This window comes from Urocitellus parryii, chromosome 5 (assembly GCF_045843805.1).
Source record: "Urocitellus parryii isolate mUroPar1 chromosome 5, mUroPar1.hap1, whole genome shotgun sequence".
NCBI lineage: Eukaryota > Metazoa > Chordata > Mammalia > Rodentia > Sciuridae > Urocitellus > Urocitellus parryii.
In genome coordinates, this window is record NC_135535.1 from 7326944 (window position 1) to 7354275 (window position 27332).

General features: G+C 41.1%; 1 protein-coding gene and 1 pseudogene across 8 annotated transcripts; one reads left to right on the forward strand and one right to left on the reverse strand.

Moving 5' to 3' along the window:
* Window positions 1-2062: 2062 nt before the first annotated feature.
* On the reverse strand, window positions 2063-27218 carry Xrcc6 (X-ray repair cross complementing 6). Of its 8 annotated transcripts, none has more exons than XM_077798377.1 (15): window positions 27155-27218; window positions 26476-26565; window positions 22845-22957; window positions 18057-18195; window positions 17562-17816; window positions 16461-16644; window positions 14123-14309; window positions 12195-12363; window positions 11117-11278; window positions 9375-9504; window positions 6825-6925; window positions 5335-5448; window positions 4036-4095; window positions 3837-3890; window positions 3275-3364 (listed from the first exon to the last, which is right to left on the reverse strand). In XM_077798377.1, the coding sequence occupies exons 2-14, from the start codon at window positions 26552-26554 to the stop codon at window positions 3883-3885; spliced, it is 1701 nt and encodes a 566-aa protein (XP_077654503.1). In that variant the 5' UTR covers window positions 26555-26565; window positions 27155-27218; the 3' UTR covers window positions 3275-3364; window positions 3837-3882. The 8 variants fall into 8 exon arrangements, with proteins under 8 accessions (XP_026261730.1, XP_026261731.1, XP_026261725.1 ...); XM_077798376.1 differs by having other exon boundaries at window positions 3837-3896; XM_077798378.1 differs by lacking the exon at window positions 4036-4095 and having other exon boundaries at window positions 3837-3896.
* Window positions 20174-20273, forward strand: LOC113194757 (U6 spliceosomal RNA; annotated as a pseudogene).
* Window positions 27219-27332: the final 114 nt, after the last annotated feature.

Sequence of the window (27332 nt, forward strand, 5' to 3'; positions counted from 1 at the left end):
GATCTACCCATCTATCTTACTAATCAATCAATCTATCTTTCTATCTATCTATCTATCTATCTATCTATCTATCTATCTATCTATCTATAAAACCTGGAGAGATCTGACTGCTCTCAAAGGGAAATATGGTTAACAATGGGCCACTGTCCTCCCTTGCCCACCTTCGAGAAAGGCAAAGAGAGAACCAATCTGGTACACCTAGGTAGGGGAAAGTTTGAAGAGCAGCCTTAATAGAGAGGGGAGGGAGCTAGATTGGACTAGGAATGAAGAGTAGAATTGAGGGTGTTAGGTGCAGGACAGGCTGGTCTGCAGAGCCTGCAGGTCATGCCAAACAAAGTTAGTTGCAGAATGACCTGGCTTCTCAAACCCTCTGTCTGGTTCTATAACCCCTGTGTGCTTCAAGCCCAAACGCCCAAGCCCCTGCTCAAGGCTGAACACTCAACCACCACCACCACCACCACCACTCAGGGTTGAACACTTAACCCCCCTTGGGCCAACAAGGCAGCTTGCAGACCCAGAGATCCCATTAGATTTGGGCTATAAAAACTCCCTGTGGGGGCTGGGGATGTGGCTCAAGCGGTAGCGCACTCGCCTGGCTTGCGTGCGGCCTGGGTTCGATCCTCAGCACAACATACAAAAACAACTAAAAAATAAATATTTAAAAAATTCTCTCCCTCACTCTCTCTTTAAAAAAAAAAAAAAAAAAAAAAAAAAAAAACTCCCTGTGCCTGTTCCTTCCCTCTATCATAAAGTTCATTCAGACTCAGGTGGGTAAAATTTCTAATCAAGCTTTTAACCAGCTTCTCCTCAGGAATTATCAACTCCTGGTTACTGATGATACCTCCAGTTGAGACCTATGCCAAATGGACTGACGTCATCATTGGATCTGTGGTGGCAAGGAACCTTCTGGTCTTCTCTACCCTCCTGTGGGGGCTCCTTACTTCCCTCCTCTCTCCCACACTGCTCCATTTCAGCAGGAAGCAGCCAGAATGAATTGACACCCACTCTCATTTAATAACAAAGAGGGGTGAATGTTGGGAGTCCTCCGTCTTGGCTCCAAAGACTAACTTCCCCATCCCCCAAGAAGAGCCGCCCAATGGTGAGCCCTGCTGGCTCACATGATCCTGCCATCCAATGGTGAACCCTGCTGGCTCACATGATCCTTACCCACCAATCAGACTAGCCCTGCTGGCTCACCTGATCCTACCCACCAATCAGAAAGCACCCCATGCCAACTGTCAAACCACCCCTGGCTCTATAAATATGCAGAGCTATTCCTCAATAAAAGGGCATTTGTTCCAACAACGAGCCTTGTTCGTTCTTTCATTATCTATCTACCTACCTACCTACCTATCTTATTGGTAACAGGGATTGAACCCAGGGCACTTAACCACTGAGCCACATTCCCAATCCCTTTTTTATATTTCATTTAGATACAGGGTCTCACTGAGTTGCTTAGGGCTTCGCTAAGTTCTGAGGGTGCCTTTGAATTTGAGATCCTCCTGCCTCAGTCTCACAAGCCACTGGGATTGCAGATGTGCACCACAACACTTGGCTACAACTACTATTTATTACAGACCTTGAATGGAGGTTTTCCTAACATTATTCACATAGTAGGGCTCTGGTGTTTGTTCTTTGTCCCTTGAATTCTTTGAAGGAGGCTACATTTGAGTAAGGTCACTCAGGAGCACCCAGAAAAGCCAACCAGGAATGCACTGGAGGGTTTGTCCTCACTACCTAGGACACCCAGGGCTGAAAAACAAGGGTGCAATGATGGCACTTTCTCATCCTCTCACTTGCAGATGACTGTCTTTGTAGACTGGCCCTCTCCGGAATCCAGAGCTTCCAAGCAAGCTACATTTAATGAGAATGGCCCAATTTCTCAACAATAAGAATCAGCAGGTACTAAGCACTTTCTAATTGGAAAAATCTTTCCTCTCCAATGACTTGCTGACTTGCCAAGGAAAGAAATGCCAAAAGAATGTAATATCTCTTTTTAAAAAATATTTTTAGTTGTAAATGGACAACATACCTTTATTTATTTGTATGTGGTGCTGAGGATCAAACCCAGTGCTCACATGTGCTAGGCAAGCTGAGCTACAATCCATAACACCTCTTTTCAAACACAAAAAACAAATATAGGTTTAAAAATGTACAAACTTCAGAGCAGATAATCCAAGGCTGTAGATTTTATAGCAGGAAACTAGCCCTCCGACATACTCCTCCTTTCTAGGTCTGTAGCTCCAGCACAGAAGCTACAAACTCTGAATCTCAAGCCCTCTTCAGAGGATACAAACCTTTACATTGCTTTCTCTCCTTGAGTAGCTGGGATTACAGGTATGGCCACCAACTGGGATGGCACCTCAGGCTAATTCTTCAAAAGCAGGAGCATCAGAGAGCAGAAAAGTCACCAGGAAGATAGAGGGATGGGGAGGAAGAATAGAGAGACATTTCCCTCTTCTTCCTGTTCTCCTAACACTAGACTTCTCAACTTGAACTTCCCATGCTCCTCTGAAAAATAACTCTTAATTTCTCATATACTGGAACTAATTCTGAGGAAAACAGAAAATTTATGTCTTCAAACTTTAATAGCATATTCAGAGGAACGCAATCTGAGGAAGCTGCTATTTACTCATGAAGCAAATGATACCAAAATTTAAAATGTTACTCTCATTGCTTCTGAAATCTGATTTTTAGACCTTAGTATACAGCATGTTTGAAGGAAAACAAGTGGGAGGACAGGGATGGGGAGAGTGAATCTTGCTAAGGCTTGTCATTCCTGAAGCACCTGTATGTTTATATGACCTGGACTGTGACATCCTTCCCCATCCCTTCTGTTTTTGGTTTCTGTTTCCATCACGATGTGTGTTCCCAGTAGGAGAGAAAATTAAGCTCAGAGCTGATGGCCAGTGCTCTCTGGATGCAAGGCAGACATACCTTTCTCCTGCACTCTAAAGAGCAGTACACAGTACAAAGTCAAGGTTCTTTATTCACATAGAGTAAGGCATAAGCCAAGTGAGAGAGCCATGTGGTCTCTGTGCCAACAAGTTTCAAATGTAAAGTCCTCAGCTTCTGCAAGGCAACTCCTCCCAGCTCAGGAAAAACACCTTTAACTTGGTGAGAACAAAAGCAGGCAACTTCGCCACGGGGAGGGTGTGTGGTCAGCATCAGTCCTTCTGGAAGTGCTCAGTGAGAGCAGCCAGCAGCTCCTGCTTCTTCAGCCCACCCTTCAGCCCATGCACCCTGCAGGCCTCCTTCAGCATGGGCACCGTGAGCTTGCCCAGCGTCCCCTTGGCAATGTGAGCCTTCAGCTCCTCTTCAGATACCTCCATTTTGGGCTTTTTACTTCCAGAAACTCCATCATCTGGGGGAAAGGGTCAGGAGAGAAGAACTAAATGTGCTACCAGTGGCATCCCAGCTGCACATAATGGGGCCCCTTAGGATTTAGGCTACAGTGAACCATTTTTCATAAAGCTATGATGCCTACCCTATAGTATATGGGGGAAGACAGGTATCTTGACAAGACACCTTTATTTATTGATATAATAAAAAATGTAACTAATACCTAGAAGGGAGTTTCCAGCAGTATGAATATCATGAGTTTACCCAAAACAATTACTCTGGGTGAGCAAATAGTTGCTTCCCATTTTTCCTTCAAAAAGCACTTACAGGGGGCTGGGGTTGTGGCTCAGTGGTAAAGCACTTGCCTTGCATGTGTGAGGCCCTGGGTTCGATCCTCAGTACCACATAAAAATAAATAAAACAAAGGTATTGTGTCCAACTACAACTAAAAAATAAATATTAAAAAAAAAAAAAAAAAAAAAAAAAGCACTTACAGCAGCTAGGGACATAGCTCAGTGGTAGGGTGCTTTCTCAGCAAGTTCAAGGCTCTGACCCTCCAGCATCACAAAAAAAGAAAAGAAAAAGTGTTTGTAAATGAGGAAGTATTTACAAACACTAAGTTTCAAGGTACCAGGTGATAAGAACACGCAGGCTGATTGAGACAAACATGCAGACAAGTACATCATCACTAACCCACGGTCAGCATGTAAGGAGCTCTGCCAGTGGGTTCCCAGGGCACTACAGGAGTCACTCCTAATGCAAAAGGGAGAAAGCACCATGGCAACCACCTACCCTCTTGTGGTGCCCTTTCCTCATTTGTCAGGTAAACAACGCCCAAGTCTGGCTTTAGTTGACCAAGAGAGCCCAAAAGATTACAATCTAAGACAACTATTCCAAAATGGTGACTGTTCCATAAACGTGAGCCTCATAGTAGGAAAATGTTGGATTCCCAGGTAAGAAAAAGGATAGTCCAATAGAAAAAATGGTAAATGCCAAGAACAGGAAGTACACATTTAAAAAAACAGTCCAGTGAAATTGTATCTCGGGCAGGGTTTATAGGTCAGTGGTAGAGCGCTTGCCTAGCACATGTGAGGCACTGGGTTCTATCCTCAGCACCACATAAAAGTAAGTAAATAAAATAATAAAATAAAGGTATTGTGTCCATCTACAACCCTACAACCAAAAAAAAAAAAAAAAGCTACATCTCACTCATATCTGCAGAATTACAAAACAATCAGGACATAATTTTCTCTTTTTCCAATTTTTTTATAGTTAATTTTTTAAATTTATATGAGACACGGAATGCATTACAATTCTTATTATGCATTTAGAGCACAATTTTTCATATCTCTGATTGTATCTTTACCAATTTTTGTATAAATATCTTAAAATAGTTATAAAGTCCAGAATTGGTGAAATTATACAAAAATATGATCCCTTCTTGGGTTTGGTATCAATGTATCACTTTTTCAGGAGATAATTTTTTTGGGGGGGTGGGTATCAGGGATGGAACTCGGGAGCACTCAGCCACTGGGCCACATCCCCAGCCCTATTTTTTATTTTATTTAGAGACAGGGTTTGAGTTGCTTAGCATCTCACTTTTGCTGAGGCTGGCTTTGAACTCATGATCCTCCTATCTCAGCCTCCTGAGCAGCTGGGATTACAGGTGTGTGTCACCGTGCCTGGCAGGGGACAAATTTCTGCAGTATTAGGGATGGAACCCAGGACCTCACACATTAGGCAAGCACTCTACCACCGAGCTACATCCCCAGCCCCATCTATCTAGAGATAGGGTCTCACTAAGTTGCTGAGGCTGGCCTTGAACTTGCAATCCTCCTGCCCCAGCCTTCCATGTAGCTGACATTACAAGCATGTGCCATGATGCCCAGCTGGTTTAAAAATTTCTAAAAGGCTATTACCCTCCCTCTGTGATAAGACCATGAAGACAACTTTTCAAAAGAACCCATTGCATGTCCACAGCCAGTTCCTTACCTTGTTTTCGCTTGCTAACTTTATCCTCAGGATTGTAATCTGGTGGGTAGACGAGTTCCTTAAACTCATCTACCAGGGAGCCTAGTCTTTTATTCATTGCTTCAACCTTGGGCACTAGAAAAATGAAAATACAAAAGAGTGGCCAGGTGAGTATTGTACCCCAGTGTCCTGTCCAGTTGTACCTCTAGGAGAAGAGAGGAAAGAGCACCTAACTGCTGGGATGAAGGGTGAGGGGAAGGGACTGCTTCAAAGCAGCTGACCTGGACATGAAAACACTCAATAAAGTCCTGCCAGCATTTTCCAAGTTCGGTGTCCTGTGGTATCCATTGGAGATGGTTCAGGACCCATGCAGATAATCAAAACCCTCAGATGCTCACATCCCTTATTTAAAATGCTGTAGTATGTGCATAAAACCTACACACTTTCATGTATACTTTGAAACATCTCCAGATTACTTATAATACCTGATACAATGGAAATGCTACATAAATACACTGTTGTTTTACTGTGTTATTTAAGGGAAAATGACACATCCATGTTCAACACAGAAGCAATTTTTTGCAAATATTTCTGATCCATGGTTGGCTAAATCAATGTATGAGAAACCCAAGGATATGGAAAGATGACTATACTTCTTATTGCCTAAGGCCTTACAGGAAAAGAAGGGCTGCTTAACTCAAGTGTTTCTCTTCTGCCAGATGTGGCTACACAGTCATGACAAACTTGTGCCTGGTATAGAAGACCATGAATAACATGGAAGCTGAGTGGCCCAGCCAGTTGTTCTCATCTTTCTAACCCTGGTACGAATCTTCATTAAATCCAATCTGCTTCCTGTGGTTATTTACTTGTGCCACTAAACTTCCTGGGTCCTCTTACAGATAGGTAAGAGAATCACAATCAGAAGGGGACTACAGCAAGGTCAGAGAAGCCCCACTTGGAAAGCCAAGGCAAAGCTGGTAATAAGTTGGCTTTTCTCATGACAGAGCATGCACAGTCTGATGGAGAGGCAGTAGCACAGAGGGCAGTGCACAGGCTCAGGCAGGAGTCACTGGGTTCTGAGCCTGGAAGCACCACTCACAATTAAGTATCTGCACATGGGGCAAAACACTCTCTTCTCTGTAAAATCAGGACAACTAAAGCCCCTACCTCATACTTACAAATATTAAATGAATCAACACATAGGACAACAGTTCAGGGACATGGTAGGCACTTGATAAATATTATGTTATTTAACTTCCACCAACATGCAGGCATGAGGTGGCCTAGTTCAGAAGCAGGTTTCAGGAGCCTGGCACTCTCTCCTCGTCTCACTACAGAATCATTCCCAGCATTCTAATCAGGTCTAGAAAAATCTCTCAAGCAGATAGCCTAGATGATGGTGTTCAGTCTCTAGAGAGTTAGGGAATGCATCCACATTACTAGATCAGAGAGAAATCAAAAAGAAGGCCTCCAGTAAAAAACGACTTCTTGAGTCAGTCCAACATTCTTACATGTCAGATCTACTGCCTGTTCAGGCTCCATCAAATCCAAAGCTAAGGCCTCCAGATTCCTGAAGTGCTGCTGCAGCACTGGGTTTTCAAAGCTGTCACTTCTGTTAAAACAATGAGAATAACATTAACAAATCAAAACATAACAAGTTAAACATTTTAAAAATGAAACCAAATAATAAAATTAAAGAAATCCAGCTGAAAAAACACTCCAAGTAAAATATTTGGGAATCCTGTCACAAACCAACTTCTCTCGCTGATTTTATCTAATGCTAGAGATCCAAAAGTTAACTTCAAAGCGAACCTGCTCCCTGTCACTGGACACCATGGCCAGAACCAGAACAAGAAGAGGTAGGGCTGTGTAAATACAGAGGAAAGACAAAGGATGGATGGTGGGGAGAGGGAGATTCAGAATCCTGAGTGTACTTTCTTCCTGTATGCAGTAGCAGTGGAATGGGGGTAAGGAGGACATGAATCTAGGGCTGGGATTGTGGCTCAGTGGTAGAGTGCTCACCTAGCATGCATGAGGCACTGGGTTCGATCATCAGCACCACACATACACAAAAATATAGCTAAAAAATTTAAAAAGAGGGTGTGAATCTAGACAGTTGTAAAGCTGAATGGGCTCCATCTCTTTCTAGTTAGGTGAGTCCTAGCAAGATGTTTTGCCCTTATAAGTCTCAGTTTCTTTATCTTTTTCTTTCCTTTCTCACCTCCTCCAGACAGGGTCTCACTGTCTTCAACTCCTGGGCTCAAACAATCCTCCTGCCTTAGTCTCCTGAGTGCTAGCATACAGGTATGTACCATCATGCCTAGTGTAACCCTGTTTCTTCATCTATAAAATGAAAACAAATCCAAACTTTCAAGGTTCATATGAATAATAAAAGAAAGATTACAGCTGTGGCTGGGACTCAGTGGTAGACCATTTGCCAAGTATGCACAAGACCATGGGTTCAATCCCCAGCAATGGATGCAAGAATCTTGAGGACATAGTGCTAAGGGAAGTAACCCAGTGTCACAGAAGGACAAATATTGCCTACTTAAATGAAGTATCTAAAATAGTCAAACTCATAGAAGCAGAGAGCTGAATGGCATTTGCTAGGGGTAAAGGCAGGGAAAGTTGAGAATTTCTAATTAACATGTATAAGTTTCCATTATGCAAGAAAAATAAGTACTAGAGATCTGCTAAAACAAAAATGCAGATCTGAACAACATTGTGCCTATAGTTAATAATGCCAAATGGAAATCTGTTAAGAAGGTACTCTCATGTTAAGTGTTCTTACCATGATAAAATAAATATTAAAAAAAATATAAAGATGTGCCAGGTGCAATGGTACATGCCTGTAATCCCAATGGCTCAGCAAAAGAGGGGTGTTAAGCAACTCAGTAAGACCCTGTGTAAATGAAATACAAAATAGGACTAGGGATATGGCTCAATGGTTAAGCGCCCCTAGGTTCAATCTCCAGTACCTGCCACAAAAAAATAATAAAAAACAAAGATGTGAGGGCTGGGGATGTGGCTCAAGCGGTAGCGTGCTCGCCTAGTGTGCGTGCGGCCCGGGTTCGATCCTCAGCACCACATACAAAAAAAAAAAAACGAAGATGTTGTGTCCGCCGAGAACTAAGAAAAATAAATAAATGTTAAAAATTCTCTCTCTCTCTCTGTCCCTCTCTCTCTCTCACTCTCTCTTAAAAAAAAAAAAAAAAAAAGAAAACAAAGATGTGAGGGGCTGGGATTGTGGCTCAGCGGTAGAACGCTCGCCTAGCACATGTGAGGTCCTGGGTTCGATCCTCAGCACCACATAAGAATGAAATAAAGATAATGTGTCTAACTAAAAAATAATAAATATTAAAAAAACAAAAAACAAAGATGTGAAAAATATTATGTGTGGTGTTACAACATGCAAGCTTTTAAAAGACGGTCTATCATGTGCGTAAAAGAAAATTATTTAAATTACATAATTATTCTTTAAAGCCTGTAACAATTTCTCACTGGGTGACAACAAACATAATCAAGGAGAAAACCAACTAAGAATCTTCCCCTACTGCTAGTTTTTGAACTTGTTCAACCAACTAATCTGACTTTCTAAGTCTACAAGCACACTCCCAGTGTCTTCAGTATGATTAGAACTTCCATTCTCGATGTAGCTTTTTACAAGTTCTCAACAAGAAGTCACAATTTACCAGTTAACTAAAAAGGATAAAATCATATTCTCATGGCCTATGCCTACCTAACTTGAACTTTTTTCTTTCTTTCTTTCTTTTTTTTTTTTGGTCTCTTGGTACTAGAGATAGAACCCAGGGACTTGAGAATGCTAGGTAAGTGCTCTACCACTGAGCTATGTGCCCAGCCCCAACATTTTAAAAATTTTATTTTGAAATGGGGGCTTTCACTAAGTTGCCCAGGCTGGCCTCAAACTTGCGATCTTCCTGACTCAAGTCTGGTGAGTGGCTAGATTATAGGCAGGTGCTGCCATGCCTGGCTACCTTGAATTTCTGTTGACTCAACTCAGAAGGTCCTCCAGAAGAAGGTCAAGACTGCTGAGTGCTCACCTGTATTTGAAGCGCAGCTTCTGAACAATGGCTTTCATCTTGTCTATCTGTTCAGGGTTGGCCATGACTTTTTCAGTAAAAGGCACTTTCCGTTTATCATCAGCATAAGGTAGGAAGACAAGCTGAAAGCCTAAAAAAAGGAGGTAGGTTTTCTGAAATTTATTTTGTAGCTGTCTGTCTCGGTTCCAAATTCAACCTCTATGTCCTGCAATACTGTGACTAGGGCCCTGCAAATCTCATTTCTCCTTTACCAGCTGACACCTGGTTGCCTAGGATGCTCTGACTCCAGAGGAAGAACAGAAGGCAAGAGAGATATCCCTTCCTATATATTCACTGCTCCTGACTATATTGCCCCAGCAAGGAAAAACTCTGTATCTGGCAGCAGAGGTACCTGGCACCAGTCCCCATCTTTTTTTTTTCCTTGGTGCTAGCAACAGAACCCAAGAATGCTGAACATGCATTCTACCTCTAGGCTACATCCTCAGTCCCTCTCCAGTTTTTCTGATATATCTAGAACCAGCTAGAGTGCCTCCCACTGAGGGCTAACTTCCAGCTCCTCTGAGCTTCAATGTCTTTCCTTTTTCTCTCTACCCTCCAACACCTGGTTAAAAATAAAAAAGTGAGGGATAAAGATTATTAGGGTGATCTTGGTAGAGTTACTGGCTGGTTCTAGAAGGATTGAAAAATCTAGACACTATAATGAATTGCCCCCAGATGAAGGATCCTTGCTGGCAATGCTGACAGCATTGAGCCCACAAGAAGAAATAAGTCTCTTTCCTTCACTTGCCCTCTGGCCTCCCTCTAGCAGCTACTATTGACACAGCCTGAGAGCTACCTGGGTTTGAACAATCTCAGCCTTAGGAGCACAAACCCTAACAGGGTGAATTTGGAGTTGAGAGATAATAGCTTAAAACTGAGTATTCTGATAACCAGGATTAAAAATATATCTAATAATTACTCTATAAAGTTAATTTTATCCACATGGCTAGAGAAGGTAGACTACCATGGGCCAACTACTTTGTGCTAGGCACTTCACATCATCATCACCACCACCATTACCACCATCACCAGCACCATCATGGTGCAGGGCCTCATGCATGCTGGCCAGTAACTCTACATGGAACTACACCTCTCAGCCCTGGAACTTACATAGTAGTAACTTATCTCAGAGGTAAAACAATCTTAAGGGAAAGATGTTCCAGAATTCCCATCTCTAAGATAAAGAATATAAATAGAAAGCTTAAGCTATCTGCCATGTTAGCTAGCTAACAAGTGGCAGACATGGATCTGAAATAAAGGAAACAAACTTTCAGACACTCAAGCAAAGGACAAAGTCAAGCCTGACTTCAAAATCCATGTTCTTTCCACCACCACGGTGAATATACAGGAGATAAATCAAACATTAAGCATTACAAGGGGTAACAAACACGGCTTTCAATAAAGAAAAGGTGTCAGCAGTGAGGCCTTGAACTTCTGTCAGTAACCTGCAAATAGTCCAAATGTAGACAATTCTCAACCCTAATTATGGACCAGCCATGAACAGCCAGACATACTGTGCACTGTTCAACCAAACTGTATGTAGTGGCCTCACCTGGTTGCACATCGTTCACCTAAGAAACTTAAAAATACCTGTTTCCCAGGCCTTTTTCCTGGGAACTGTGATTCAGCAGGCCTGAATCAGGACCTCAGGAGGGATTCCAAAGATGGGCAAAGTTCAGGAGCCCTGGAAATCTGTTACGTACCTGGAGGAGTCACTTGAATTTTCTGGTCATCTAGCTCTTCTTCCTGTGGCACCAAAGCCACAAAATAAGGGGGGGTGTTCTTGCGGGGTGTGTATCTGCATACTGCTAAGACCGCCTTCTCCAGACACTTGGTAAGCAGAGCACTAAACAGGGTTGAGCTCCCTAGAAAACAAAGGTCTCACGATTTCTCTTCCATTTTCTTTAAAGATATTTCCATAGGTAAAGGGTGTGGGAGCAAGAGATGAAGGAAATGTGGGGGGCAACAGAGGCACAGAAAGGAAAAGAATCAGGGTTGGAATCCTCAAACACGCTCTTTAGGAGTGTGAATTATTAAGGTCAGTTCACTTTACTGACATTAGGCTAACAACATGAGCTCCAAACACTAAGGAAAACTTAATCAGGTCCAAACTGGGGGTGGGAGGGTTGGGGGGTTCCTACTGAACAAAGGAACAGAGGTCTGGAAAGAACCAGTACACATAATGGCAGAGTTCACATCATCTTTTTTTTTTTTCCTTTTTTTTGAGGGGGTGGGGTACCAAGGATTGACCTCAGGGGCACTCAACCACTAAGCCACATCCCCAGTCCCATTTTGTATTTTCTATAGAGACAGGGTCTCCCTGAGTTGCTTAGCGTCTTCCTTTTGCTGAGGCTGGCCTTGAACTCGTGATCCTCCTGCCTCAGCCTCCCAAGTTGCTGGGATTACAGGAGTGCATCACTGTGCCTAGCCACATCATCTTTAATGGCCACTAACAGAGAAAAGGCTGTGGGAGCTTTTGAGTTTTTTTGCTCTCTTGTCTGATGCCTCAAATAATTCCACAGGAAAATGTTTTTAAAATCTTCAATTTCATAGCCCCTCCTGGATTTTCACAATACATGTTAATATACTAAGGGTCCTGAAAAAAAATCTCTTTAACTTTGTTTAGTCCCAGATATCCAAAATTTGAACATAAAACACTTCCAAAATATCCCATTAACATCTCCTATACAGTATCCAAGCAGTACCCGTTCAGGAAATGCGGCTCAACAAACTTTTCCTGTGTCAAGAGTCCTTCATTTATTCTTGGCCTATGCTACTTACCGTTTACCAGGGACTCCTCAGGGTAAACGAACAGGGAGGGCCGCAGGTAATGGTGCTTCTTCAGCATTAGCAAGGGCTTAAAGCCAAGGAGAATCAAACCTGGCTCATCAAACCGCTTCAGCTCTTCCGTTTCCTCTTTCTCTAGTACAATCTGACGACTCCCATAGGTCTACAGGAAAGAAGCATAGAGGCTACATGAAAATGCAAACTGGTGCACAGGACACTAACAAGTTAAAGTCAGCTCTCTTTAAGCAAGAAGATGGCTTACCAGTGCATCTCTTCTTACAACAGGGAATTAGTATTTACTGAGTGACTGCCAGGTACTTTGGTTTGTCATCTAATTTATGTTCTGTAACAATCCCAGGAAGTAAATGTTAAAAACTAAGCAAGGGCCAGACACAATGGCACACATCTGTAATCCCAGTGGCTTGGGAGGCTAAGGGCAGGAGGATCATGATTTCAAAGCCAGCCTCAGCAAATGTGAGGCACTAAGCAACTCAGTGAGACCCTATCTCTAAATAAAATACAAAATACGGCTGGGGATGTGACTCGATGGTTGAGTGCCCCTGAATTCAATCCCCAGTACCCCCCCAAAAAATTAAAATTAAAACAACTGAACAAGGGCTATGGATTTAGCTCAGTGGTATAGCACTTGCCTAGCATTTAAGAAACCTTAGTTCCACCCAGCACTGCAAATTGTTCAACCAATGAGTAAACTAAAGCCCAATGGTTGGGTAACATTCCAGGTTATACAACTGCATTGGGCTTTAAACCCAGATCTTTCCAATGCCAAAGGCCATATTCTTCAGGTATTTATTCCTTCCCTTACTTAACATGTATTGAGCTCCCAGCCCCATCCCTAACATATAAAGGTACCAGGTTAGGTCTCAATGTGGAAGGCAGACACATGAGCACACGCGCACACACACACACATTTAGCTTGATTAAAAAAAAAAAAAGGATGACTCATTTTAATTTTCAATGTCAAATCCTTCTATAGATTGAATATAGGTGAGAAGATGAGGAAGGACAATGTTTTGTACTCTAGTTCAGGTTCAGAAAGGCAGACGTGTGTCATTTCAAAGTAAGGGAAATGTTATAATAGTCTAGCAAAAAGAAATTCTCTTTAAAAAAGTCCACCTCAAATGTAACATGTCACTAATTTCTCGTCTCCCTAGTTAACTAGGAAACACTTTCTGCCATTGTACTTTATCAGGGAATTAGACTGTTAGTGCAGCATGTGCTGAGTGGTCAAGAGCCGAAGCTTCTACTGCCACTTCTTACCAATACTGGGGCTGCTTAACTCCCTAGCTCTCAGGATCTCACTGATTCATATGCCATAGTTCCAAAGTGTAATATCTCTTGTCTTTTTCTTTTCTTTTTTACAGTGTTAGGGATTGAACTCAGGGCCTGGCACGTGTTAGGCAAAAGCTCTAACACTGAACTACATCCTCAGCCCTGTTTCTTTTTTTTATTTAATATTTTATTTTAGTGGTAGTTGGACACAATACCTTTATTTTATTTTTATGTGGTGCTGAGGATCAAACCCAGGGCCCCGCATGTTCTAGGTGAGTGTTCTACCGCTGAGCCACAACCCCAGCACCCAGCCCTGATTCTTAATATCTTTTTTTAAAATATTTTTTTAGTTGTAGATGGACACAATATCTTTTTAAAAAATATATTTATTTTTTAGTTGTGCACAATACCTTTATTTTGTTTATTTATTTTTATGTGATGCTGAGGATCGAACCCAGGGCCTCACGCCTGTGAGACAAGCGCTCTACCACTGAGTTACAACCCCAGCCCCAATATCTTAAATACAAAGACACACACATGGAAATAATTTAACTGGTTAGGCTAATTACTGTCTTCCCTCCCTGTTAACTCTTCAATAGGAGAAAATTTGGTAAGAAAGCACATCTACATACCTGAGATCTCTTGGTATCACTAGGCAGGAGCAAACTGCCTGTATTTACATTAAATGTCCGGGTCTTGGTTTTCACTGGTTCATTTGTTTCCCGATAGAGCCTTATTGGAAAAGGCTTGTGAGCCTTCTGGACCAAGTTATAAATGCCTACAGTGAGTGCTATATCCTTGTTGAGCTTAAACTTTAACCTGAGAGAAAAATGAAAGCATGGACTCAGAGACTGTATAAAACCAGGCATGGTAGACCATGCCTATAATCCTGGCAGTTTAGGAGGCTAGGGCAGGAGGATTGCACTTTCAAGGCCAGACTCAGCAACTTCTTTCTTTCTTTTTTTTTGTTCCAGGGATTGAACTCTACAGGGCTTAACCACTGGGTCACACTGGGTCACATCCCCAACTCGATTTATTTTTTATTTTGGGACAGGGTCTCACTAGGTTGCTTACAGCCTCTTTGATGTTTCTGAGGCTGACTTCAAACCTGTGATCCTCCTGCCTCAGACTCCAGAGCCACTGGAATTACAGGCATGAGCCACCACATCTGGTTCAGCCTCAGAAACTTAGTGAGACCCTAACCAACTTAGAAAGACTCTTTTCCAAATAAAAAATTTTAAAAAACAGGTTAGGATGTAGCTCAGGGGTAAAGTGGTGAAACACCCCTGGGTTCAATACCCAGTATCAAAAAAAAAAAAAAAAAAGTATTTTCCCATTTGCAATTCCTTCAAGACATTTAAATTTCAATTTGCTTTATTCACCACAGTAACCCTAAGCAAGTTCTAAATGCATTTTAATAATACAATGGAGGGATGGAGATGTGGCTCAAGCGGTAGTGCACTCGCCTGGCATGCGTGCGGCCCGGGTTCAATCCTCAGCACCACATACAAACAAAGATGTTGTGTCCGCCAAAAACTAAAAAATAAATATTAAAAAAAATTCTCTCTCTCTCTTAAAAAAAAATAATAATACAATGGAATTTGCTATAATATCATCTCAATGTCCACCAAAAAAATTAGTTTCAAAGTATATTAACTACTTAGGATAATGATAAAGAATGTACTATTGGAAACAGGGATGTAACTCAGTAATAGAATATGTCCCTAGCATGCACAGGACCCTGAGTTTGATCCCCAACACTCAAAAAAAAAAAAAAAAAAAAGTCAGTAAACTCTCAAAAATTACCAAGTGTTATATCCTATATTGAGAAGCCAGTCTAAAAGGAAGCCTGGGGCAGCGGCAGGTAGCTTCAGTGGAAGAACACCTGCCTAACATACACATGACCCTGGGTTCCATTTCCTGCACTGCAAAAAAAAAAAAAAAGCAAACAAAAGAGGCATTCTCCTTAGGAAGAAACACTGAGAAGCCCTTAGCATTAATATGAAGACTCTTCGAAAGAATCTAACAGTCTGGTTCCTATTGGACTCAAGTTTACAAGAAATCAGAATAATACATTTTTGTTGTCTTTTGGTACTGAGGATTCAACCCAGGGCCTTGTGCATGCTAGACAAGCACTCAACCACTGAGCTACATCTCCAGCCCTTTTTATGTTTTCCTTTGAGACAGAGTTTTGCTAAGTTGCTCAGCTAGCCTCAAACTTGAGATTCCTCCTGCCCCAGCCTATGAGCAGTTAGGATTATAGGCATGGGCCACCATGACTGACTAAATTAAGACAATTTTTTTTGTTTGTGTCTGTGATACTGAGGTTTGAACCAAGGGATGCTTTACCACTGAGCTACATCCTCAGTCCTTTTTATTTTTTTAATGATTTTTTTTTAAGTTGTAGTTGGACACCATATCTTTATTTTATTTATTTTTATGTGGTGCTGAGGATTGAACCCAGTGCCTTGCACGTGCTAGGTGAGTGCTCTACCGCTGAGCCACAACTCTAGCCTCTTTTTTATTTTTTTTGTTTTAAGATAAGGTCTTGCTATATTGCTGAGGCTGGCCTCAAACTTGGGATACTCCTGCCTCAGCCTCTAGAATATACACTTTTAACAATGATGATAACAAACATTTATTGAGGTTTTGCTCCATATAACCTGTTTGATACATTTTGTTTTCCATTTATTCCTCAAAATAATCTAATGAGTTGGGTGTTACTATCATCACCAACACAGAAGAAAGCAAAGAGTGTATTAGTGAGTACAGCTGAGGATTCACTTAGGCCACAAGGAAATGGAGGACCTGTGCTCTTCTGGAGAAGCAATCAGACAGTGCTATCCTTCATGAAGCTGATATTCTGAAGAAACACAGCAAGACAACAGCACAGCCCAGGGATGTCAAAGCAACACATTACTGGTGATTTGCTTGGGGACGTGGGGGCAGCAACCCTGGCTTAGTGCTCACCTGGACAGCACTCGCTTCCTGGTCTCCTTGGCACGAACCTTCCTCAATAGGTCTTCCAACTTGCTTGATTCCTCAAAGTGAACCCCAAGATCCTCATCCTCTGCTATGCTGATGATATCTCTGTAGAACAAGGATATATCAAAGCCCCCACGTTTCTTCAGGTGCATCAAGTCAAGGAAGATTCCTGGTACACAGACAAAAATGAGGAAGAAAAAAGAATTTTTAGAAAATTTGAATTTTTTTTTTTTTTTTAAAGAGAAGGGGATCTCACTATGTTGCCCAGGCTGGCCCCAGATTGCTGGACTCAAGCAATCCTCTGCCTCACCCTTTTGAGTAGCTGGGACTACAGGCATGCACCACCATGTCCAACTTGAAGATTCTTTTCAGTTAAATACAAACGCTTTTAAAAGCACCCCCCACCAAATCAGATTAACAATTTCAGGAATTAAAGAGAAAGTGGCTAAATAAATTAGCTGTTATATTTACTTGAGACAACTTATGCAAATAACCTCATTCAAGGTAGTGTTAAAATCAAGACAAGTGCAGGATATGGTGGCCCAAGCCTGTAATCCCAGCCACTCAGGAGGCTGAGCCACGAGAATTTCAAGTTTGAAGACATCCATGGCAACCTAGCAAGACTCTGCCTCAAAAGAAATAAAAATTAAGGGCTGGAGATGTAGCTCAGTGGTAGAACACACCTGGGTTCAAACCTCAGTTAAAAAAAAAAAAAAGTCAAGATAAGCTTGCTCTGGTGGCAAGCTCAAGGGCTCTAAAGTCCTTCAGACAGTGTAGTAAGGTCATTTTCTTTATTCTTTTTTTGAGACTGGGTCCACTATGTTGATCAGACTGGCCTCATACTCATGTGCTCAAGTGATCCTCCCACCTCAGCCTGTAGAACTAGAACAGCTGGGATTGAGGACATGTGCCACCACATCTCTCTGGCGTGGCCATTTTCAGTGTTAATGTTACACAGGTGTCTTCCCCTGGCTTCATATTATTCTTTCATTTGACTCTGGATGATGAAAAGCAAATGCTTGAGATCAGCTATAAAGAAAGCAATAAAATTAAGTGCCAATTTAAAAGAATAAGAAAAATGCCCACCTGTGTCACGGAGATCGCCAGCTTTGGTCCTGGCCCGGCTGGCTTTGGCACTGTCATTGCCATGGGGGTCGTCTTCATTGGTGAACAGCATGATCCTCTTATGACTCATCTTGAACTGGACATTGCTAAAGAGGTTGGCACAGACCCACAGCACTTCACTCAATGAGTAGTCAGATCCATGGCCAATTAGATCTTGAAAATGTTTCTTTCCCTGCTGCCCCTTAAACTGGTCAAGCTCCAGCATTCTTTTTGCACCTGATTAAATCAAAGAATCAAATGGACAGAAAAACCAGAAGAGTCAGTGGCCACCTTCACCACAGGGTAACAGAAGGGCCAGGGTTTCTTTCTCACTCCACAGCTGTTTACCACAAAGACCACTTGTAGGAAAGCAGACTCCTTAACAAGATGGAACCTGCTTCCTCCTTCATACCCCTCTTTGTTCAGGGTAGTGACATTCTCACGAAAGGGAAACACTGAGCTTAGAACATTACTGACCTGGATTATCCAACTCTTGTAAGACGTAAATATTTTTGAAATTCACTGAATTTTTGTCTTTCTTGGTACCATAGAATACCACTGCCAAGAGATCTCGATCACTGCTTATGATCTTACTGGCATATACACTCTGGACACACTGAAAAAATTAAAATTCAATGAATATTTACTTACCATTAAATTTAAGTTCTATAAGTTCCTGGCATATAGTAGATACTTAACATGTCCTAGCTGAATTTTATACATAGCAGTATAAGACATAACCCCTACTTTCAGGAAATTCCTGAACCAGAGAGTGATGGGCATATACATCAATTTATAACAAACACAAAGTGCTATATGGATATAACAGACTTATAAGTAGTCCCTAGGTATGGGGTATAGCTCAGTGGGCTCAGCAGAGTAATTGCTTGGCATGCATGAGGCCCAGGTTCAAATCTCATCAATGCAAAAAAAATAAAATAAAATAAAAGCGGGGGGAGGGATGTGGAGGGATGTGGAGGGGCGGGGCTGGCTCATAGAGTACACTCAAATAGTGTTTACCTCACACATGTGAGGCACTGGGTTAAATCCTCAGCACCACATAAAAACAAATAAAACAAGGGGTCTAGGGTTGGGGCTCAGCAGTAGAGCACTCACCTAGCATGTGTGACGCACTGGGTTTGATCCTCAGCACCACATAAAAATAAATAAATAAAATAAAGGTACTGTGTCCTACTACAACTAAAAAAATAAAATAAAATAAATGTATTAAAAAAAAAAAACCCACAAAGCAGTCCCTACTAAAAAAAACCAGAGAATTATGGGGCTGGAGATGTGGCTCAGCAGTAGAGCACCTGCCTAGCACGTGTGAGGCCCTAGGTTTGATCCTCAGCACCACATAAAAATAAACAAATAAATAAAGGTATTGGGCTGGGGTTGTGGCTCAGTGGTAGAGCACTCGCCTAGCATGTGCGCACCCTGGGTTCGATCCTCAGCACCACATAAAAAAATAAATAAAGGTATTGTGTCCAACTACAACTAAAAAATAAATATTTAAAATAAAATAAAAGTATTGTGTCTAACCACAACTAAAAAATAAAATCTTTTTTTAAATTTTTTTTTTAAGAGAGAGTGAGAGAGGAGAGAGAGAGAGAGAGAGAGAGAGAGAATTTTTTTTTTAATATTTATTTTTTAGTTCTCGGCGGACACAACATCTTTGTCGGTATGTGGTGCTGAGGATCGAACCCGGGCCACATGCATGCCAGGCGAGCGCGCTACCGCTTGAGCAACATCCCCAGCCCTAAAAAATAAAATCTTAAAAGCCCAATAATGGATTCAGAAGATCAGAGGTGCATCCCACTGATGTCACTCACCGAGTCTGACAGGTCACCTGATCTTTTCTAAAGTATTCTGACACCAAGAAACAGTTTACATATGTAATTACAAAGCTTAAATTAACAATAAATGTATCTGACCCCAAAACAAATCAATAACTACAAAAAGTACACTTTGAAATAAAATTACACAATTATAGCCATCAGTGTTTCAGTCACAGGAAAAGTCTGTCCCCCCATATGAACTAACATCAGTTGGTCCACCTTGGGCCTGTTTAATTCTGGGGCATTGATAAAATTGTTTCTGAATCTGCAAAGCTGAATAAACCAATCATGGTGACCCCCTCCATGTCCTGCTTGAGCCTCTAACTGGCCTTCCTCTAAAGCAAGACTATGCTTACACGCAAAACTTACATTATGGCTAGTCACTGACAATAACCTGCATGGCAAGTAGTTACTTCTATAAATATTTTAATCTATTTGTTCAGTAGTCTACAAGTTTTTAGAAGAATTTGGTAAAAACTCCTTTTAGATTCTAATAATTAAAAACACAAAACAAGCTGGGCATGGTAGCACATGCCTATAATCTCAGCTACCAAGAAACTTCAGGCAGGAGGATTGCAAGTTAGAGGCCAGCCTGGACATAGACCCTATCTAAAAAAAAAAAAAAAAAAAAAGTGAGGGGTTGAAGGGAGGGGTGAGCTGGGATGTAGCTCAGTGGTGGAGTGCCATGAGGCCCTGGGTTCAATTCCCTGTACAGCAAAACCTAAAAAAATTAAAAAAAAAAAAAAAAAAAAAACTGTCTGCTTTTTCAACACATATACTAAATTAAAATAATACAGAGATTAGCATGGCCCTTGCACAAGGATAAAATGAGAAAACAGAATCTTAGAAAATGTTCTTTCATTGCTTGTTGACAAATTTATATTATGCTTGGACTGGGGTTGTGGCTCAGTAGTAGAGCACTTGCCTAGGATGTGTCAGACACTGGGTTCAATTCTCAGCACCACATATAAATAAATAAAGTCCATTGACAATTAAAAAAAATTTTTTTTTAAATATATACATTGGGCTGAGGATGTGGCTCAAGCGGTAACGTGCTTGCCTGGCATGCGCAGGGCGCTGGGTTCGATCCTCAGCACCACATAAAAATAAAATAAAGATGTTGTGTCCACCAAAAACTGAAAAATAAATATTAAAAAATTCTCTCTCTCTCAAAAATAAAAAAATAAAAATAAAAATAAATGTGTGTGTATATATATATATAGTGCTTACTGGTGAATCTCTCATCTATTTGGAACCTAACACTACCTTTTCTTTTGTGGTCTTTGGGCTTAAAGTGTTCCATGAACCCTTTGCAATTACATGTAGAATGATGATGCTATCTTTCTGGGAGAGAAGGTACATAGCTTTCATAATATCCTCAAAGAGATCTGTAATCCCAAAAAACATTAAAGCATCTCTCCTCAAACTGTGGCCTCCGATTCAGTAACATCAACAAGTTCCTGAAAATGCAAATTCTTTGTTTTTTTTTTTCCCTCCCAATTCTGAGGTTTGGACCAGGGCCTTGCACATGCTAGGCAAGTGCTCTATCACTGAGTTACATCCCCAAAATTTCAAAATTCTTTTTTTTTGGTATGGTACTGCAGTTGAACCCAGGAGAGCTCTACCACTGAGCTACATCCCCAGGCCTCACCTTTTTTTTTTTTAAATATTTTTCTTCAGTTGTAGATGGACACAGTACATTTATTTTTATGTAGTACTGAGAATCAAACCCAGTGCCTTAGTGTGCCAGTTGAGCACTCTACCATTGAGCCACAGCCCATCCCCAGCCCTTTTATTTAAAAAAAAAAAAAAAAAAAAAAAAATTCCCTAAGTTGCCCAGGCTGTCCCTGAACTCATGATTCTCCTGCCTCAGCCTCCCAAGCAGCTGGGATTATAAGCCTGGCTACTCTTCTTTCTTTCTTTCTTTTCTTCCTTCCTTTCTTTCCTTCCTTCCTTCCTTTCTTCCTTCCTTCCTTCCTTTCTTTCTCTCTTTCTCCCTTTCTTTCTCTCTCTCTTTCTCCCTTTCTTTCTCTCTTTCTCTCTCTCTCTCTCTTTCTCTCTTTCTCTCTCTCTCTCTCTCTTTCTCTCTTTCTTTCTCTCTTTCTTTCTTTCTCTCTCTCTTTCTTTCTCTCTCTCTTTCTTTCTCTCTCTCTCTCTCTTTCTTTCTATAATTACAGCCATACCAGTGGGTATAAAGAGGTATCTCACTGTGGTTTGGATTCGCATTCCCTAATGACTAAAGCTGTCAAACATTTTTCTTGTGCTTATTAGCCACCTGTATAGCTCTGGAGAAATGGCTATTCAAGTCCTTATCCCATGTTAAGATTGGGGTTGTCTTGTTGCTATAGTAACAGTTTTCAGCAAGTAGTATTCAACTACCAAACATCACTTGACAGGTTAGTTTGTTTGTTTGGTAGTACTGAGGATCCAACCCATGGCCTTGTGCGTACTCTACCACTGAACTACATCTACAGCCCAAAAGGACTCTTCTTCACACCATAATTGCCATTACTTTCCTTCTTCCTTTATTGTTGAGAACCAATCAAGTCAAGATGGCACCTGGCACTTTGCCAGGAGGAGTGGTTTGTGAAGTAACGCCAGCGAGCCATTAAGATGATGAGGATTCCTTAATGACTGACTGCTGTATCTAGATGATGTTAATTAAGTTAAGCTGTGTGTAATCAGTTGGGTATAAATACCTCTACTGTCTTGCAATAAAGGGGCTCCCGCTGTTTCAACCTTCACAAGTTGCTTGTCTCCCCCCCCCTATTTTGCCCAGCCAGACTGAGGCACTTTATAATCCTATATTTATAATCCTATCAGGGCTAATACAAAAGGTGGGAACAATATATTCCTAGAGTCCCAAGTTCAAACCTAGAATAGAATGAGACTCATCTCCAACACTGCTACCTTTTTTTTTTTTTTGCTGCAAATATACGCTTATTGCTATTTAACATTCACAAACTTTTCAAAAAGTTCATGTTTTTGCAAGTGATATCATACTTTTTTGCTATTTTTTTTTTTGGATCAAACAAAAGGTAGTCTTGCCAGGCATGATGGCACACACCTGTAATCCCAATAACTTGGGAGACCAAGGCAGGAGGACGGCAAATTCAAGGTCAGCTTCAGCAACTTAGCAATGCCCTAAGCAACTTAGCAAGATCCTGTCTCAAAATAAAAAAAAATTAAAAACGCCTGGGGATGTAGCTCAGCGGAAAGTGCCCCTGGGTTCAATCACCAATATTCAAACAAAACAAAACAAAACAGGAAGATATGGGGCTGGGGTTGTGGCTCAGTAGTAGGCTGCTCACCTAGCATGAGTGAGGCACTGGGTCCGATACTCAGCACCACACAAAAAAATAAATAATAAGGCATTGTGTCTACCTACAACTAAAAAAATAAGAAAAAAAAAAAAAGGAAGACTTACCTGGATGCTCATATCAAAAGGAGTCAATTCATCTTCACCCTGAGATTCAAACATGGCCCTGGAGGCATCAACCAAAAAAATCAAACTATCTCTTCCTGAATATTTATGTTCTCCTATGGGGAAAATAAATGGAAGGAACATTTACCCTTGTACTCATATTTAAGTTTATCATTAATATGAAACAAATACAGAGAAGTCCTTAAAAGCAAAAGTACAACCTAATGAATTATTATAAGGTGAACATCTTTAAAATAACCATCAAGGGCCGGGGTTGTGGCTCAGTGGTAAAGTACTTGCCTCCAATGTGTGAGGCACTGGGTTCAATTCTCAGCACCATATATAAATAAAAAATAAAGGGGCTGGGGATGTGGCTCAAGCGGTAGTGCGCTCGCCTGGCATGCGTGCGGCCCGGGTTCGATCCTCAGGACCACATACAAAGATGTTGTGTCCACCAAAAATTAAAAGAATAAATAAATATTTAAAAATTCTCTCTCTCTAAAAAAAATAAATAAATAAAGATTCATAAAAAACAAATGAATAAATAAAATTTTAAAAAAATCATCAATGTCAGGAAAATCAGTCCTATTGGTCACCCCAGAAGTCCTTCATATATTCCCTCCTAATTACAATGCCCACCTCCCCACAAAGTAACCATGATCCTTACTGTTGGTAATTACTTCCTTAATTTTTCATTATAGTTTTATCATCTAAGTGTGAATCCCTAAACGTTAGTTTGACTTTCTATAAAAATAAATAAATAAATAAATTGAAACAGTCTATTTTTCCTTATAATTTATTTGCTAAATAATCAGAATGCTTTGTCACATATACTATTCCATATTCTGGATTTTGCTGATTGCATTCTTTTGGTCTAGAGTAACATCTACATCTTTGGGTGCACTCTGTTGTCCTTACTAGGGACCTAGAGTGGTTTCATCAGATTCAGGTTTCCTTTTTTCAGCATGACTATATCATAAGTGATGTGCTTATTTTTTTTTTTAAGTGGTTCTTTTTTTATATATATGACAGTAGAGGTGCTTAACCACTGAGCAACATCTCTAGCCCTTTTTCTTATTTTGAGACAGGGACTCACAAAGTTACTGAGGCTGGCTTTGAACTTGCAATACTCCTCCCTCAGACTCCCAAAATCACTAGGATTACAAGTGTCACTGTGCGTGACTCCTTTTTTTTTTTTTTTTGAGACAGGTTCTCCCTAAGTTAATTAGAGCCTTGCTACATTGCTGAGGCTGGTCTTGAACTTTCAATTTTCCTGCCTCAGCCTCCCAAGTTACTGGGATTACAGGTGTGTGCCACCATGCCCTAACCCTAACCTTTTTTTTTGCATAAAAAGGTATTTGTGTAATTATCTTCCCTTTTGACATTGCTGCTGCTTAATACAATAAATTTAATTAGCCACTTTTGGAGAACAAAATGTATGTCAAAAGCCTTAAACAAAAGTTCTACCTTGGTCTGATAAATTCTACCTTTTAGCAATCTATCTTATTAAGATAAAGAAAAACAGGGGCTGGGTTTATAGCTCAGTGGTAGAGGGCTTGTCTAGCATGTGTGAGGCACTGGGTTTGATTCTCAGCACATAGATAAATAAATAAAATAAAGGTCTGTCAACAACTAAAAAAATATTGAGAAAAAAAAAAAAGGAAAAACTCATATACAAAATTTACTATAACATTGGGCTGGGGATGTGGCTCAGTGGTAGAATGCTGTCTGGCATGCCTGAGGCCCTGGGTTCAATCCCCATCCTTGGGGAAAAAAATGAAAAAAAATTTAAAAAATGAATTTACTGTGATTTTTTTTTTTAATTTTTTAGTTCTCGGTGGACACAACATCTTTATTTTATTTTTATGTGGTGCTGAGGATAGAACCCAGCTCCCTGCGCATGCTAGGCAAGTGCGCTACCGTTTGAGCCACCTCCTCAGATTTTGTTTATTAAAGAAATTGAAAAATAACTAAAATGTCCAACAGGAAATTGAATCAATTAATAAATTTTTTTTTTTTAATTTTTTTTTTTTTTAAGAGAGAGTGAGAGAGGAGAGAGAGAGAGAAAGAGAGAGAGAATTTTTAACATTTTATTTCTTAGTGTTCAGCGGACACAACATCTTTGTTGGTATGTGGTGCTGAGGATCGAACCCGGGCTGCACGCATGCCAGGCGAGCGCGCTACCGCTTGAGCCACATCCCCAGCCCTAAATTAATAAATTTTAATATATTTTAAGTGAGTTATGAGGCAAGAGGATTGCAAGCAACTGAGCAAGACCTTCAGCAACTCAGTGAGACCTGGTCTCAAAATAAGAAATAAAAAAAAATAAGCCAGTTGCAGTGGTGCACACCTGTAATCCCAGGGACTCTAGAGACTGAGATGGGAGGATCTCAAGTTCAAAGCCAGCCTCAGCCAACAGCTGCCTCTAAATAAATTACAAAATAGTGCTGGAGATATGGCTCAGTGGCCGAGTGCCCCTGAGTTCAATTTCTTGGTACCCTAAATAAAAATAAAAGCACTTGGGATGTAACTCAGTAGTAAAGCACCTAAAGGTTCAACCCCAGTACCACTAAACAAGTAGGTTATAACAACTAAGTACATGTGTTAAAACATGGAAAGATATAGCTATAATATAACAAGTAAAAAGGCAGAACAAAAAATTTTACGCTTAAAATTTTTTTTGGAAGAAGACTGATGTAAAGTGAGAAAATGTATGTATACTATGATTACAATAATATAAAAATCAGATATGAATAAAAAGTTGCATGTATGTATATTTAAAATAAATAAATTGAAAGATGCATAAAGGAGATATTCAAATTGCCAAAGAGATCGGGCATGGTGAATTAGGCCTATGGACCCAGCTACTAAGGAGGCTGAGAAGGAAAATGGCTTGAGTCTAATAATTCAAGGCATGCCTAGGCAACAAAGCAAGACCTTGTCTAAAAAACATACAAACAAACAAAAAGTCAAAACTATGGTAGTGGTTGGTTGTGGTATGATGATGGGTACACAGATTACAGGTTTTTTTTTTTTAATAAAATACTAACATTTTCTATCCAGGAATTAAATTAACTAGTGGATTACATGTGCCCTTTATTTATATTCCTTCGCCCTATGTGTTACTGTTTTGCTTGCATACACTATTTGAATAATATTGTGTTGCTTGAACACACAGATACTCCCAAACCTGGGAGCTACCATGAAGGAATCACTCTTTTGAAACCTGCATTGCTAATGTTTACTCTTCCATTAGTGTAAGTTACTGTAGGGTGAAGGTATTTTTACACTGAGGTTCTGAGATAAATAAAACTCCTCTCTCAGGCGAGAAAGGGTCTTACCTGAGTCATGTAAGATAACAAAAGATCCCATGAATAGGGTCATTTACTGGAGCTCAAAAGGTATCAATTTACCAGTGCCCAGCAAAAATTTAAAACTAGAGATGTCTCATAGAGTAAAACCAGAATAAAGGAGAGCCTACGGTAGCTCTGCAAAGCTCAAAGGGAGAAAGTTATTTCGGATTATTTGGGAATAAAACGGTGGGCCATCAGAAGGCAACGTCCTTGCAGGAGACAAGGCAGGGAAGGTCCGTTTTTCCACATGCAGAACGGTATTACATGGTAAAGTCACTTACCACCTGCTTCCGGGCTTTCCTCTTGTTCTTCCTCCTCTTCATCGCCCTCGGTTTTGTAGTAAGACTCCCACCCTGACATAATTGTTTCTGCTAAGTGAAATGAGTTTAGATCAGTAAGAAAATTTAAAGAAAAAATATCAAGTTTTAGGCTCTTTTGAGAGCTGTTCTAAAAGCTCAGAGTTACTAGTTAATAATGTGGAGGATGGATCCCTGGCTCGAGAGCTCTCATTCGTTGGGATGCAGAGGGAAATGGACAAGGAGGGCATTCCACCAGCAGCTTCACCTTAGCTATCCCTTACGGACGCTTTAGGGCCAGTGGCAACAGCTCAGATCCGTGCGTGGGGCACACCCTTGAGGTCCCGCCTCCTGCTCCACATTTGGACTGCGGTGGTTACTCAGTTACCTAGCAGATCCACACGTCCCCGTTCCGCCCCTAAATCTTCCCCAACCCCTCTGCCAGACACGCCTAATGAGATTTCCAACGCCCGCAGGCCTCCGATGCCGGATGCCGCCTTCCGCGGAGAAGAAGGGGAGTCCAGAGGCTGTCTCTACCCTCAGGTTTGCACACTGGCGGTGGGCGCTGCCCCACCGCAAGCTAGCAGGGCTCTCGAGACTGGATGAAACTGGGCGAGGACAGCCCAGGACGGCAGGTAACACCCTCAGAGCGCCTCCAGCCTACCTTTGCAGCAAAGAAGAGATAAACTTTTACAGAAGGCGGGCAGCACGTACGCTCTAACTTCCGTTCTCTCCCCCAATCAACGCCTTATACGTCATCACGCACAGCGCGCCCTTCTTCCCGTCATGTTGACACGCCCACTTCCACAACCCCGCTTCCACGAAAGTCTCTACCTAAAGCC